Source organism: Misgurnus anguillicaudatus, chromosome 14, assembly GCF_027580225.2.
Source record: "Misgurnus anguillicaudatus chromosome 14, ASM2758022v2, whole genome shotgun sequence".
In the NCBI taxonomy this organism is placed as follows: Eukaryota; Metazoa; Chordata; class Actinopteri; order Cypriniformes; family Cobitidae; genus Misgurnus; species Misgurnus anguillicaudatus.
This window is the reverse complement of record NC_073350.2, coordinates 32,075,984-32,092,718: the sequence shown is the minus strand read 5'-3', so window position 1 is coordinate 32,092,718 and position 16,735 is coordinate 32,075,984. Positions and strand designations below refer to the sequence as shown.

The 16,735-nt window shown below is 35.6% G+C and overlaps 1 protein-coding gene across 1 annotated transcript; it reads right to left on the bottom strand.

The window, feature by feature from the left end:
• Window positions 1-1,665: 1,665 nt before the first annotated feature.
• LOC129428125 (uncharacterized) lies at window positions 1,666-13,359 on the bottom strand. Its single transcript, XM_073876435.1, has 10 exons — window positions 13,356-13,359; window positions 6,489-13,199; window positions 6,262-6,383; window positions 3,773-3,837; window positions 3,469-3,671; window positions 3,149-3,314; window positions 2,910-3,062; window positions 2,747-2,814; window positions 2,608-2,659; window positions 1,666-2,434 (listed from the first exon to the last, which is right to left on the bottom strand). Exons 1-10 carry the CDS (start codon window positions 13,357-13,359, stop codon window positions 2,407-2,409), a joined length of 7,572 nt encoding a protein of 2,523 aa, XP_073732536.1. The 3' UTR covers window positions 1,666-2,406.
• Between the last annotated feature and the right edge of the window lie 3,376 nt (window positions 13,360-16,735).

Sequence of the window (16,735 nt, the reverse complement as noted above, 5' to 3'; positions counted from 1 at the left end):
ATCATAAACAATTTGAAAACAGGGCTTTAAGTGTAAAATACCGAACTTGTCCTTTAACCATTCTGGACTTAAAAAAGGAGACATCTAAAATTTTCTGGAAGGGGTACCCGAGGACCAAGATTGGGAAACACAGCTCTACCCAGAATATATTTCTGCTTTTCACCCTTCAGCAGTAAGATTTTTTTTTACAAATCCATACTCAAATTTAGGTAAAAAGATTATTCATTTTCTTTTGCTTTCCATAATATTTCATTCAAGCTGGATTCATTTAAAGTTTTTTTTTTTGGTCAAAATACTGACCAGTTGCAAATTTATTTATTCGGATTCAAGTCCTCTTAAAACCTGAACTGCTGGTAAAGGAAAAGATGTAGCTTCACCCTGGTCATAAAATCATCAACTACACCATGGTCACATTTCATTGAACTATAAATAACTTTTCCGACTCTCATATAAGAACTATTTAAATGGGTGTATTTGTGTAATAACCATATCTTTCCAAGTTATGGTCAATTCAAGACTTTGGCCTCACCAATTTTGACTTTATTATTTTTATAAAACTTTATTTAAACAGTTCGGCTTTTACTTTTATTTATGAGGACTTTTACAGCAGTAATTCGGTTATGGACATGCTGGTAAATATTGCTTCAGATCATGTCATCAAAGCATGAATGATAAACTTTCACAACTTGATGTGATGAGTCCTTGATCTGAAATGTGATTCAAAGTTACCATAGCTTCTGTGGGGAAAATATTCAGCATTTATGTTGCTTTATTTTTATACAGTAATATTTTTTAATGTACTAGAATGAGTAATTAAGGTGTGGATATACAGTACAATGAGTAAAGCCAATATGCCACATTAATCTTGTGCCATCAGTGATTGTGAAAACGGGGGGATGAGGTGACATTAGCATTCTGATTTATGTTTCCTTATGGATGCATGTGTGGTCTTTCTTTAAGGTTTGTTTGGTCAGCGATGTTTTATTTTTTGTTGAAGACGCAAATTTCAAAGAGCATTAATGTCAGTCTGACAAAGTGATCCTATCTAAGCCTACACTCTCAGAAGAAATGGTACAAATGGTTAAAATTTTGACATTTTAACTTAAAGGGACACTTCACTTTTTCCAGCTCCCAAACATTTGATTTTTACCATTTTGGAATCCATTCAGCCAATCTCCGGGTCTGGCGGTACCACTTTTAGCATAAGACCATTAGCATTGCGCTCATTAGCAGCAGGCGAATGATGTTACACAACCCCCCAAAATAGTCCCCTACTATTGAAAGTTACCAAGGGGACTTGTACCATGCTACAGCCATGATTATGCGTTTACAGGTCACCTGACGTGCGTAAAACTCATGATCATTCTTTAAAGATGCCTCGGTATATTGAAGGTCAAGACAAAAGTGCTGTTCCACTTGCAGCATCACAAAAAAAGTGATGACGTAATGAAAAACCTATGATGAGGAGAGAACTAACATGAATATAAATGCATCACTGGTGCCCCCTAGTCACAATAGACTGTAACTGCAAGTGTTTTCATTTAACTGTTCTTCTTGCCTTACAATAACTGTGAAAATCACACAGATCAATACAGCCAGTCCCCGCTTACATTTTAAAGGTTTAATGGTAGTTTCAGTACAGCTATTTGTTTATAACTTATAATACAAGTAAAAAAGAAAACAAGAACAAATGTTAATATTATACTCCATATAAAGACAAGAAAATTATTTTGTTTTGTAACAAATAAATGATTTAGTAGCAACAAGTTGTGTAAAGCAAAATATATTAGTACTGTACATACACTGTAAAACATTATGTGATCAGTGGAAACATTTTAACTCAATAATATCATTCAAGCAATTTTAACTTTTTTATAAGTTACAGCAAGTCATCATGAGTTAAAATGACTTTTACAGCCAATTTAATAAAAAAGAAAAAAAGACAAAAACAATGTAAAGTTTTCTACAATGTAAAAACATTTCCAAGATTATGTTTCAATGTAAACATAAATATTTGTCAACAAATACAAACATTGCAAAAATAAAAACATATCATGCTAATGTACTATAGCTACATCTAAAAATAGCTGAAAGTAAATAAATAAAAAGATAATAATAATAAAATAATAATTTAGGTCAAACCCCACCCCTGCATGTAGCACATTTCTTTATTTTTAAAGAAATTTAACAGTCAGAGTTTATCAAAATGTTAATCTACTGTCGTCATAAGCTAAAAGTCCAGTTTTTTTATTGTTTACCTATAGCAAAATTAGTAGATGAGCTCGCTTAATCCAAACAATAATTTCAGAAATTCAAAAAATGCTCAATAAAAGCAAGCATTATGCATCACTGAGATTATAATGTCGACATTATCCAAAACATCAGATAAATATTCTTCATCTCTCTTCACATCCATACATCATATTGCTCTGGTCTATGTGTGGTGGAAGAAAAAAAGTATTGTGATTAAATATCCAAACTAAACAAGTAATAGTGAAAAATTAGACTAATTAATTAATTGAATCTGATTCAGGTATGGCTTTGATTTTTTTATATGATTTTCACAATATTTAAATCCATGAAAAATCTGCATTAACTGCATCTTACCCTACAGGTGCATTTTCTTGAAAAGGTCTATAAGTACTCCCCGCTGCATGTTCTGTGACAGAAGGGTCAAAATGTTCAGTATTTTATGTTGTTGTTGTTATGTATGCACATTTAACAACGCAACAAAAAGCAAACATACCTCGTGATGTAAAATCGAAGAAGACGTCACCAAATAATGACAACTTTCTTTTGAATGACACGTTGTTGCTAGTGAGCAAACAGAAATGAGATTGATGAGTTGAGGATTTTTGGTCTTTAAATAATTGAAATAATACATAAATAATAAAAGCAGTTGTACTGACCTGCTGGCTCTAAACCGAAGCACAACAACCACAACAATGACAATCACAATAAAAGCTGCTAAACTCCCAAACAGAGCAGCATAGAAAGCGGCTCCTCTGCGGTAAAGCTCACAGTTGGTTCCATAGTACTCCTCAAAGTTTGATCGATCACACCTGGACAATAACACAAAGTTTAGGAGAGAAACTGTGATGATGTCAATCACTAAACTGAACTGACTCTTGTGCATTGCAGAACTTACTGGCATTGTGATCCGTTTATTCCATTTAAGCATTGACCACGTTTACTGCAGTAATTCAGATCTTTTTCACACGGTCCCACACATACCCATTCACCATCTTCAAGCTCCGCTGTAAAGTTTGCAAATCCCGCAGTGCAATTCACATATTCCTGTAAATCTGTAATATCTACTCACACAACAAACACAAAAATGTTAAAGAGCTTTAATTACATCACACAAAACATCTGAAGCTTCACTTAAAAAGTTTATTTAATCTGAAATAGAAAATAATCATGTTCATATTTCAGTGAAAAACATAAACATTTTATAAGATTACTTACTAAATATTTCAGGTGTCTCCGTGGTAATATTTGGATTCTCAATGGAAACATTGCCGAGAGCAGCAGAGAGACTTTCAAAAGATTCTGAATGATTAAAGATGTCTTTCAGTGTGCGTTCCAGATCATTGTTTAAAAACTGAATTTGTGTGTTATTGTTGGGATAGTTGTATTCAGCAATACTGTCAGCAATAACACTTCCTTCCCTGGAGAAAAAAATGCATTATTATGTATACATACAGTGTGCCTACCGTAATAATATGATTTGCTTCTGAAGTGTTGTTGTTTTTTTGGAAAAGTATCTTACCGTATATTTGTAATATTTACATCTTTAAAGTTTCGGTCATCTGCTCTTATGCAGAGAATTGATATCTGTCAAAATAATAAATAAAAACACAAACAAATAAATGAAAATAGCAGACAAAACATTTTTGTAAAATTGCAATGCATAAAAGTTTTCAATAGTACAATTTGGAAGGATTTTATTCATCAGATGTAAGTTTTAAGGTAAGATTTAGTGGTAACTTTACAATAAGGTTGTATTTGCAAACATAAATGCCAATTCTGTATATATAAATACACACACATGCATGTAATTTTAAGAAAAAAAGTCTATTTATATATCAAATATTTATAAGTATATACTATAAATTATTTATAAATATAAAAATGTACTTATATCTGTGTGTGTTGATATATTTATAATTATTATACACAGTATACACATATATGATGTAAACAGAAAGTTTTATTTTGCAAACGATTAGTTGCGATTAATTGTTTTGCAGCCCTAAATTGCAAACATGAAGTAACAATGATCAATATAGCTTTTTAGCACTTACTATCCTTGTAATGTTAGTTAATGCTAATACAGTTATTTATGTTATTCATTGTGGTCATTATGTGTATTAATGTTAACAGTTAGGCTCCACATTTTCATTTTAACAATATAGTAATATATGCTGAAATTAACATAAACTACAATGAATAAATACTAGAAGTATAGTTAGCTAATTAATTTACTAATGTAAACAAATTCAACCTTATTGTAAAGTGTTACCAATTGAATTTATGAAAACTGTTTATAATACTTTAACCTACAGTGATTTTAAATTTAAAATATTGCATGTAGCCACGCAACCAACATTAGCCTATTTCATATTTAGATGCGAAGCAAAATACTAAAAGTAATTTACAAATTCACTGATAATAACGATATTGCGGAAAGCCGGAATAGCAGAAAAACTCGTCAAATAAGAAAAAACGCTTCCCTGCCAATGACGAGTATTTCCGGCAATCCGTAATACTGCTAGTATCCACTATCATAAACCCGGAAGAATCACCCTAGGACAAACAGCTGTATGTCCGTGTATGTTTTGAGGATCGCTCTAAATCTGATCTCTATCAAAAGTCCTTCACAAAAATGGAATTATCTCAAAATTTGGTGTTTTTAAAGAAACCTATATTTGAGAGGTGATAAAAAGAGAAGTAATAAAGGTAGGACAAAACAGTTTTTTTTAAGCAGAGGGTCTGTTCTTTCATTTGGTATATTGTATGCTTATATATTTAAAGTAGAAAATTTTCTATAAGGCATAAAACATTTTTGTGAAAATAATGATAAATGCTGGTGCTGACTGGCTCCATAAAAAAAATAAACGCTGGCGCTGAAAGAGTGAAAGCCCCTATGAAATCAAAACAGACAATTCTTATTATTTAATGGAATATTGCAGTGTTCATTATAAACAATTTACCTGTGTAGGTAGCCTAATTATATATATATTTTTTTTAAATCTGTTATTTTTTTATTAAAATCTGAAAATTTACTACCGATCACTTATGAGTTTCATTTTGAATGAAACACCTGCTTTATATATCCAGATGATTCACAGTAAAAAACATAAGCCACGCCCCTCATTTTCCCACATGTGATTTTCTGTTTCAGGGTCATTGTATAGAAATGTAAATTTTTCTGTCCCTAGCCTTTACAGAAAAGAAATGTGAAAGAATATGTTACTTGAACAATTATATATTCTTGAGTCATCAATATGGCATTATTATTTTTTTTTATTCCAAGCACCACAGTGCTCGTGTAGAGGGAAAGCGCTCTATTTTGAGCTCAAAAATGGTCTACAATTTAAAATCTAATGATGTAGACATAACTATCAAATATATGATGTAAATTGCAAACAAACCCAAAATTGTGAATAAAATGATTAAATGTGTAATGAAAGCAGTTGTCCCCCAGAGTTGTGTCTGTAATTAAGCTGTAATTTATTTAAACACACAAACTCAAAGGGTAATCTAATATTGCGGTTTAAGTTTTAAAAAATAAATAAATCTTACATTTCTGTAAAATGACCCTTCACTTGAAAATACTATACAATTTAAAAATAAAGTTGATTGCAACGTCCTGTTCACAGGGAATTTTAAGGACAAAAGTGAGGATTTACAGTAGGCTTTTCACAATAACATTGCATGTTTCACTGTGGCACACCAGGCTAACTAATTTGTAGGGGTGTGTTAATATATCCATTTATGAAGGAAACATTGAATTAAAGGAGACTTTAATATCTAAGTTCTTGTCATAAGGTTACTGGATGCATGCATGGAATTAAAAAAGTGGTGGCTTTTCACAATTTATAAAACAACTATTAAGAATCTTCTCTTCTAGACAACGTTATAAAATTAAATACAGAGACATTTAAAAAAATATTTAATAATACACAACATTGAAACAGTTAAAGTGTGTGTTTAGAACATACAAAGTTTTCTTTTAATAAAAGTAACAATACTTACCTCACGTTTTAAAATGGAAGTTAGATTTTTGTATTGAGGAGAATTTACATTTCCATACGCTGGAAGAAAGTCCATCATAAGTCTAAGAGAGACCTTTGCCTTCCTTGTGGGAGTGTTTCCAGCTGCGATTAAAATATATATGTATAAATGTTAGAAATATTTCAATATTTTAACAAAATTTAAATTTTTGAATTCAAATTGCATATAATAACATGATGAATACTCACATAAATCAGCTGGGGAAGAACCAGTTACAAAATTGCATTTATCCCCGAAAGTAGGGGGTTTGCACAGACATTGACATTTTCCAATTGTCTGATTGAAGAAGCATGGTGAACCATTACAGTCACATACACACGTTTGAACTGTTGAAATTAAAGTTGATATTTCTGTAAATAGTGTAACTTTAGATGTTCTTATTCCCTCTGTCGTAGATGATGGTGAAGATTCAGAGGAGCCTGTGGTTTGTGTCTCCATGCTTGATGAGTTTTCTACTGTAGTTGATAATGTTCCTGTTGTGGATGAGGTAACTTCTGAAGTACTCTTTCCTTCTGTGGTAGGTGATGGTGAAGATTCAGAAACACTTGTGGTTTGTGTCTGCTTGCTTGTTGAGTCTTCTACTGTAGTTGATGATATTCCTGTTGTGGATGAGGTAACTTCTGAAGTACTAGTTTCTTCTGTGGTAGGTGATGGTGAAGATTCAGAAACACTTGTGGTTTGTGTCTGGTCACTTGTTGAGTCTTCTACTGTAGTTGATGATATTCCTGTTGTGGATGAGGTAACTTCTGAAGTACTCGTTCCTTCTGTGGTAGGTGATGGTGAAGATTCAGAAACACTTGTGGTTTGTGTCGACTCACTTGTTGAGTCTTCTACTGTAGTTGATGATATTCCTGTTGTGGATGAGGTAACTTCTGAAGTACTAGTTTCTTCTGTGGTAGGTGATGGTGAAGATTCAGAAACACTTGTGGTTTGTGTCTGGTCACTTGTTGAGTCTTCTACTGTAGTTGATGATATTCCTGTTGTGGATGAGGTAACTTCTGAAGTACTAGTTTCTTCTGTGGTAGGTGATGGTGAAGATTCAGAAACACTTGTGGTTTGTGTCTGGTCACTTGTTGAGTCTTCTACTGTAGTTGATGATATTCCTGTTGTGGATGAGGTAACTTCTGAAGTACTAGTTTCTTCTGTGGTAGGTGATGGTGAAGATTCAGAAACACTTGTGGTTTGTGTCTGGTCACTTGTTGAGTCTTCTACTGTAGTTGATGATATTCCTGTTGTGGATGAGGTAACTTCTGAAGTACTAGTTTTTTCTGTGGTAGGTGATGGTGTCGATTCAGAAACACTTGTGGTTTGTGTCTGGTCACTTATTGAGTCTTCTATTGTAGTTGATGATATTCCTGTTGTGGATAAGGTAACTTCTGAAGTACTCATTCCTTCTGTGGTAGGTGATGGTGTTGATTCAGAAACACTTGTGGTTTGTGTAGACTCGCTTGTTGAGTCTTCTACTGTAGTTGATGATATTCCTGTTGTGGATAAGGTAACTTCTGAAGTACTCGATCCTTCTGTGGTAGGTGATGGTGAAGATTCAGAAACACTTGTGGTTTGTGTCGACTCACTTGTTGAGTCTTCTACTGTAGTTGATGATATTACTGTTGTGGATAAGGTAACTTCTGAAGTACTCGTTCCTTCTGTGGTAGGTGATGGTGAAGATTCAGAAACACTTGTGGTTTGTGTCTGGTCACTTGTTGAGTCTTCTACTGTAGTTGATGATATTCCTGTTGTGGATGAGGTAACTTCTGAAGTACTAGTTTCTTCTGTGGTAGGTGATGGTGAAGATTCAGAAACACTTGTGGTTTGTGTCGACTCACTTGTTGAATCTTCTACTGTTGTTGATGATATTCCTGTTGTAGATGAGGTAACTTCTGAAGTACTAGTTTCTTCTGTGGTAGGTGATGGTGTTGATTCAGAAACACTTGTGGTTTGTGTCGACTCGCTTGTTGAGTCTTCTACTGTAGTTGATGATATTCCAGTTGTGGATGAGGTAACTTCTGAAGTACACATTCCTTCTGTGGTAGGTGATGTTGTTGATTCAGAAACACTTGTGGTTTGTGTCGACTCACTTGTTGAGTCTTCTACTGTAGTTGATGATATTCCTGTTGTGGATAAGGTAACTTCTGAAGTACTCATTCCTTCTGTGGTAGGTGATGGTGTTGATTCAGAAACACTTGTGGTTTGTGTCGACTCGCTTGTTGAGTCTTCTATAGTAGTTTTTGATATTCCTGTTGTGGATGAGGTAACTTCTGAAGTACTCGTTCCTTCTGTGGTAGGTGATGGTGTTGATCCAGAAACACTTGTAGTTTGTGTCGACTCACTTATTGAGTCTTCTACTGTAGTTGTTAATATTCCTGTTGTGGATGAGGTAACTTCTAAAGTACTCGTTCCTTTTGTGGTAGGTGATGGTGTTGATTCAGAAACACTTGTGGTTTGTGTCGACTCACTTGTTGAGTCTTCTACTGTAGTTGATGATATTCCTGTTGTGGATGAGGTAACTTCTGAAGTACTCATTCCTTCTGTGGTAGGTGATGGTGTTGATTCAGAAACACTTGTGGTTTGTGTCGACTCACTTATTGAGTCTTCTACTGTAGTTGTTGATATTCCTGTTGTGGATGACGTAACTTCTTCTGAAGTACTCATTCCTTCTTTGGTAGGTGATGGTGTTGATTCAGAAACACTTGTGGTTTGTGTCGACTCACTTATTGAGTCTTCTACTGTAGTTGATGATGTTTCTGTTGTGGATAAGGTAAATTCTGAAGTACTCGATCCTTCTGTGGTAGGTGATGGTGTTGATTCAGAAACACTTGTGGTTTGTGTCGACTCACTTATTGAGTCTTCTACTGTAGTTGATGATATTCCTGTTGTGGATAAGGTAACTTCTGAAGTACTCTTTCCTTCTGTGGTAGGTGATGGTGTTGATTCAGTAACACTTGTGGTTTGTGTCTGGTCACTTGTTGAGTCTTCTACTGTAGTTGATGATATTCCTGTTGTGGATAAGGTAACTTCTGAAGTACTTATTCCTTCTGTGGTAGGTGATGGTGAAATGTCTGAAGCAATTGTGGTTTGTGTCGACTCACTTGTTGGGTCTTCTACTGTAGTTGATGATATTCCTGTTGTGGATAAGGTAACTTCTGAAGTACTCGTTCCTTCTGTGGTAGGTGATGGTGAAGATTCAGAAACACTTGTGGTTTGTGTCTGGTCACTTGTTGAGCCTTCTACTGTAGTTGATGATATTCCTGTTGTGGATAAGGTAACTTCTGAAGTACTCGATCCTTCTGTGGTAGGTGATGGTGTTGATTCAGAAACACTTGTGGTTTGTGTCTGCTCACTTGTTGAGTCTTCTACTGTAGTTGATGATATTCCTGTCGTGGATAAGGTAACTTCTGAAGTGCTCATTCCTTCTGTGCGAGGTGATGGTGAAGATTCAGAAACACTTGTGGTTTGTGTCGACTCACTTATTGAGTCTTCTACTGTAGTTGTTGATATTTCTGTTGTGGATGAGGTAACTTCTGAAGTACTCATTCCTTCTGTGGTAGATGATGGTGAAAATTCAGAAACACTTGTTTGTGTCGACTCACTTATTGAGTCTTCTACTGTAGTTGTTGATATTTCTGTTGTGGATGAGGTAACTTCTGTAGTACTCATTCCTTCTGTGGTAGATGATGGTGAAGATTCAGAAACACTTGTGGTTTGTGTCTGGTCACTTGTTGAGCCTTCTACTGTAGTTGATGATATTCCTGTTGTGGATAAGGTAACTTCTGAAGTACTCGTTCCTTCTGTGGTAGGTGATGGTGAAGATTCAGAAACACTTGTGGTTTGTGTCTGCTTGCTTGTTGAGTCTTCTACTGTAGTTGTTGATATTACTGTTGTGAATGAGGTAACTTCTGAAGTACTCGTTCCTTCTGTGGTAGGTGATGGTGTTGATTCAGAAACACTTGTGGTTTGTGTTGACTCGCTTGTTGAGTCTTCTACTGTAGTTGATGATATTCCTGTTGTGGATGAGGTAACTTCTGAAGTACTCGATCCTTCTGTGGTAGGTGATGGTGAAGATTCAGAAACACTTGTGGTTTGTGTCGTCTCGCTTGTTGAGTCTTCTACTGTAGTTGATGATATTCCTGTTGTGGATAAGGTAACTTCTGAAGTACTTATTACTTCTGTGGTAGGTGATGGTGAAGATTCAGAAACACTTGTGGTTTGTGTCGTCTCGCTTGTTGAGTCTTCTACTGTAGTTGATGATATTCCTGTTGTGGATGAGGTAACTTCTGAAGTACTCGATCCTTCTGTGGTAGGTGATGGTGAAGATTCAGAAACACTTGTGGTTTGTGTCTGCTCACTTGTTGAGTCTTCTACTGTAGTTGATGATATTCCTGTTGTGGATAAGGTAACTTCTGAAGTACTCGATCCTTCTGTGGTAGGTGATGGTGAAGATTCAGAAACACTTGTGGTTTGTGTCGTCTCGCTTGTTGAGTCTTCTACTGTAGTTGATGATATTCCTGTTGTGGATAAGGTAACTTCTGAAGTACTCATTCCTTCTGTGGTAGGTGATGGTGAAGATTCAGAAACACTTGTGGTTTGTGTAGACTCGCTTGTTGAGTCTTCTACTGTAGTTGATGATATTCCTGTTGTGGATAAGGTAACTTCTGAAGTACTCATTCCTTCTGTGGTAGGTGATGGTGAAGATTCAGAAACACTTGTGGTTTGTGTCTGCTTGCTTGTTGGGTCTTCTACTGTAGTTGATGATATTCCTGTTGTGGATAAGGTAACTTCTGAAGTACTCATTCCTTCTGTGGTAGGTGATGGTGAAGATTCAGAAACACTTGTGGTTTGTGTCGACTCACTTGTTGAGTCTTCTACTGTAGTTGATGATATTCCTGTTGTGGATAGGGGAACTTCTGAAGTACTCGTTCCTTCTGTGGTAGGTGATGGTGAAGATTCAGAAACACTTGTGGTTTGTGTCGACTCACTTGTTGAGTCTTCTACTGTAGTTGATGATATTCCTGTTGTGGATGAGGTAACTTCTGAAGTACTCGATCCTTCTGTGGTAGGTGATGGTGTTGATTCAGAAACACTTGTGGTTTGTGTCTGGTCACTTGTTGAGTCTTCTACTGTAGTTGATGATATTCCTGTTGTGGATGAGGTAACTTCTGAAGTACTCGATCCTTCTGTGGTAGGTGATGGTGAAGATTCAGAAACACTTGTGGTTTGTGTCTGGTCACTTGTTGAGTCTTCTACTGTAGTTGATGATATTCCTGTTGTGGATGAGGTAACTTCTGAAGTACTTGTTTCTTCTGTGGTAGGTGATGGTGTTGATTCAGAAACACTTGTGGTTTGTGTAGACTCGCTTGTTGAGTCTTCTACTGTAGTTGATGATATTCCTGTTGTGGATAAGGTAACTTCTGAAGTACTCATTCCTTCTGTGGTAGGTGATGGTGAAGATTCAGAAACACTTGTGGTTTGTGTAGACTCGCTTGTTGGGTCTTCTACTGTAGTTGATGATATTCCTGTTGTGGATGAGGTAACTTCTGAAGTACTCGATCCTTCTGTGGTAAGTGATGGTGTTGATTCAGAAACACTTGTGGTTTGTGTCTGCTCACTTGTTGAGTCTTCTACTGTAGTTGATGATTTTCCTGTTGTGGATAAGGTAACTTCTGAAGTACTTATTACTTCTGTGGTAGGTGATGGTGTTGATTCAGAAACACTTGTGGTTTGTGTCGTCTCGCTTGTTAAGTCTTCTACTGTAGTTAATGATATTCCTGTTGTGGATAAGGTAACTTCTGAAGTACTTATTACTTCTGTGGTAGGTGATGGTGTTGATTCAGAAACACTTGTGGTTTGTGTCTGCTCACTTGTTGAGTCTTCTACTGTAGTTGATGATTTTCCTGTTGTGGATGAGGTAACTTCTGAAGTACTCGATCCTTCTGTGGTAGGTGATGGTGTTGATTCAGAAACACTTGTGGTTTGTGTCGTCTCGCTTGTTGAGTCTTCTACTGTAGTTGATGATATTCCTGTTGTGGATAAGGTAACTTCTGAAGTACTCGATCCTTCTGTGGTAGGTGATGGTGTTGATTCAGAAACACTTGTGGTTTGTGTAGACTCGCTTGTTGAGTCTTCTACTGTAGTTGATGATATTCCTGTTGTGGATAAGGTAACTTCTGAAGTACTTGTTTCTTCTGTGGTAGGTGATAGTGTTGATTCAGAAACACTTGTGGTTTGTGTCTGCTTGCTTGTTGAGTCTTCTACTGTAGTTGTTGATATTCCTGTTGTGGATGAGGTTACTTCTGAAGTACTTGTTCTTTCTGTGGTAGGTGATGGTGTTGATTCAGAAACACTTGTGGTTTGTGTAGACTCGCTTGTTGAGTCTTCTACTGTAGTTGATGATATTCCTGTTGTGGATAAGGTAACTTCTGAAGTACTTATTACTTCTGTGGTAGGTGATGGTGAAGATTCAGAAACACTTGTGGTTTGTGTAGACTCGCTTGTTGAGTCTTCTACTGTAGTTGATGATATTCCTGTTGTGGATAAGGTAACTTCTGAAGTACTTATTACTTCTGTGGTAGGTGATGGTGAAGATTCAGAAACACTTGTGGTTTGTGTCGTCTCGCTTGTTGAGTCTTCTACTGTAGTTGATGATATTCCTGTTGTGGATGAGGTAACTTCTGAAGTACTCGATCCTTCTGTGGTAGGTGATGGTGAAGATTCAGAAACACTTGTGGTTTGTGTTGTCTCGCTTGTTGGGTCTTCTACTGTAGTTGATGATATTCCAGTTGTGGATAAGGTAACTTCTGAAGTACTCGATCCTTCTGTGGTAGGTGATGGTGAAGATTCAGAAACACTGGTGGTTTGTGTCTGGTCACTTGTTGAGTCTTCTGCTGTAGTTGATGATATTCCTGTTGTGGATAAGGTAACTTCTGAAGTACTTATTACTTCTGTGGTAGGTGATGGTGTTGATTCAGAAACACTTGTGGTTTGTGTCTGCTCACTTGTTGAGTCTTCTACTGTAGTTGATGATTTTCCTGTTGTGGATTAGCTATCTTCGGAAGTACTCATTACGTGTGTTGTAGGTGAGTGTGAAGATTCAGAAACACTTGTGGTTTGTGTCTGCTTGCTTGTTGGGTCTTCTACTGTAGTTGATGATATTCCTGTTGTGGATAAGGTAACTTCAGAAGTACTCATTTCTTCTGTGGTAGGTGATGATGAAGATTCAGAAACACTTGTGGTTTGTGTAGACTCGCTTGTTGAGTCTTCTACTGTAGTTGATGATATTCCTGTTGTGGATAAGGTAACTTCTGAAGTACTTATTACTTCTGTGGTAGGTGATGGTGAAGATTCAGAAACACTTGTGGTTTGTGTCGACTCACTTATTGAGTCTTCTACTGTAGTTGTTGATATTCCTGTTGTGGATGACGTAACTTCTGAAGTACTCGTTCCTTCTGTGGTAGGTGATGGTGTTGATTCAGAAACACTTGTTGTTTGTGTAAGCTCACTTGTTGGGTCTTCTACTGTAGTTGATGATATTCCTGTTGTGGATGACGTAACTTCTGAAGTACTCGTTCCTTCTGTGGTAGGTGATGGTGTTGATTCAGAAACACTTGTGGTTTGTGTAGACTCACTTGTTGAGTCTTCTACTGTAGTTGATGATATTCCTGTTGTGGATAAGGTAACTTCTGAAGTACTCGTTCCTTCTGTGGTAGGTGATGGTGTTGATTCAGAAACACTTGTGGTTTGTGTCGTCTCGCTTGTTGAGTCTTCTACTGTAGTTGATGATATTCCTGTTGTGGATAAGGTAACTTCTGAAGTACTTATTACTTCTGTGGTAGGTGATGGTGTTGATTCAGAAACACTTGTGGTTTGTGTCTGCTCACTTGTTGAGTCTTCTACTGTAGTTGATGATATTCCTGTTGTGGATAAGGTAAATTCTGAAGTACTCGATCCTTCTGTGGTAGGTGATGGTGTTGATTCAGAAACACTTGTGGTTTGTGTCGACTCACTTATTGAGTCTTCTACTGTAGTTGATGATGTTCCTGTTGTGGATGAGGTAACTTCTGAAGTACTCGTTCCTTCTGTGGTAGATGATGGTGAAAATTCAGAAACACTTGTTGTTTGTATAAGCTCACTTGTTGGGTCTTCTACTGTAGTTGATGATATTCCTGTTGCGGATGACATTAATTTTGATGCAGTTATGTTTAGTGAGTCTATTGCAGAGTCTGATTTATTGGTTGATATTTGGACATTTTTATTTTTTATTATTATTATTAGATTCTCTGGTTGGGACATTGTTCTGATTTAATGCTACATGCCTTTATCGAAGCAAATATATAACTTAGGCTATGCAATAAGAAAAAACAGATGAACAGACACAAATCTTTTTTTGGTCTAATAATATATTTTTAACTTAAGATATGGCTAGGAACTATACTCTCATTCTGGCATAATAATCAAGGACTTTGCTGATGTAACATGGTGGCAGCAAACGTAGTGATATTACGCAGCAGCTGAAAGTAGTCCCCAGCTATTGAAAGTTACCAAGGGGACTATTTTCAGGCAGTGCCTGCTGGGGCCATGGTGTGGCAGCAAAGTCCTTGATTATTACGCCAGAATGTAGTATAGTTCCTAGCCATATCTGCCTAAAAAAATCGCAACTTTTAATTTTCCGTCGGTCTTAGTACACGTTGTAACTACAGAAGAGTCAAGTTGTAAATAGGAAAAATATCGAAACTCTTTGGTTACTTTTTAGTGCGATGCTAATGGTCTAATCAGATTCAATGCATTATGCTAAGCTATGCTATTAATATATAAGCAGTAATTATTTAACCTATATTACAATTTTTACCTTATTACAATAATATTTCACAAATATGCAAAATCAATGTTTATTTAATTTCACTAATTGCTTGTATGTTTCTCAGTTACTATAATGATGTATTTTAAATATCAGCCTTATATCGGCCACATTGCTTTCTTCATATCAGCATTGTCCATCAAAAAACCCATATCTGTCGAACTCTAGTTATGTTTCCTAGGGTTGATAAAGGTAAGGTCGCAGAGGTAAAGGTTTATTCCGTAATGTTGATGGGTGAAATAGTTTTTGAATTTGGTGTATAATCTATATTATTTGTAATATAATGTTTTTTTAAATAATCTATATTGGAATACATTTTGATGTAATGGTTATGGTAATGAATGGGTAAGACAATCTTTAAACAATTTTCTCTGGTCATATTAGATATGTGCATGCATAATAAATACATTTTTCTTTTACACAACATTTGATAGTTAGCCTAAATAAAAAAAGTGTAAATAGAAGGTACAATTTAAGCTAGTTTAAGTAAAAAGTCTTTGTTTTGGGATTTGTGTAAACTATATTAAACATATTCTATATTAAACACCCCCCCCCCACACACATTTTTTAGAGTCATATATGCTTCACAATCCAAGATAAATCAGTATTAGTAAGATTATACAGATGTGGTAAGCGATATGTTAACATCATAATAATTATTTTTATAAATACATTTTATTGTGTTTTATTAAAACTTATTTGTAATTGAGGGTCTATTAAATCTTACCTTCCTGTGTTGCAACAGTCATGACTGTTAAATACACCAGCAGAAATGTTTCTTTTTTCCAGAAATACATAATGAGATTCTTTCCACTAGATGGTTATTTGTATTGAGAAAATATAAATATTTGTAACAAATCCTGTTGTTTTCCTGTCTTCAGAAAAATCTGCAGTCTTTTAAAATTCAAATAAGCATTCGAAGGCACCTGCCATCAGGGTTTTGACTGATGATGAAGACCTGCGCATGTTCCTTGTCAGTCAGTGTCATGAGGTATGAACATTTTTGTGTTAAAGAAAGTTAAGTTCACGCCTTGAGTAAACCACACTGATTGGGGTTGAGTGAGGTTTTGAAATACCTGATACAGTTATATGACCTCAAGTCGTCACTTGTTACACCCTTTACAAGTAATGTTTGGCCTGACCTAATCCAATAAATCCAAGACGAAAAGAAACACTTTCGTTTATCTCTAAAATATATTTATTACTATAAAGATCTGAAAGATTTAGTAATTCAATTTGTTTTTATTATATATTCAATCAGAGGCTTCTGTTTCCACATTTATAATCACTTGGAGTTAAAATATGGCATTTGTTTATTGTTCATATGGCAACCACAGGAAAACAGTGACTCTGGATATAATATATTCACTTGACCTATGGCCATGTCTTCCACACCTGTTTACGATCTCAAAATAGCTTTTACGTCATTCTTAATATATTACTTACAAAATGTCAATCATACACGACGCATGCACTGTTATTTAAATGACATTTTCAACCAGTCACTACTATTTTGTAGTCAAAAGTGATGTAAAAGGACTCATTATTTTCAGGTCATGTCAAGATGTCAGAGAGCCAATACAC

What these genes read in the sequence shown, in the direction of transcription:
- LOC129428125 (XM_073876435.1), bottom strand. An exon ending in GGAGACACCTGAAATATTTA is followed by an intron (nt 3,315 to 3,468) that starts GTAAGTAATCTT and finishes TTGTGTGAGTAG; the next exon opens with ATATTACAGATTTACAGGAA. An exon ending in CAAGAAAATGCACCTGTAGG is followed by an intron (nt 2,435 to 2,607) that starts GTAAGATGCAGT and finishes CACCACACATAG; the next exon opens with ACCAGAGCAATATGATGTAT.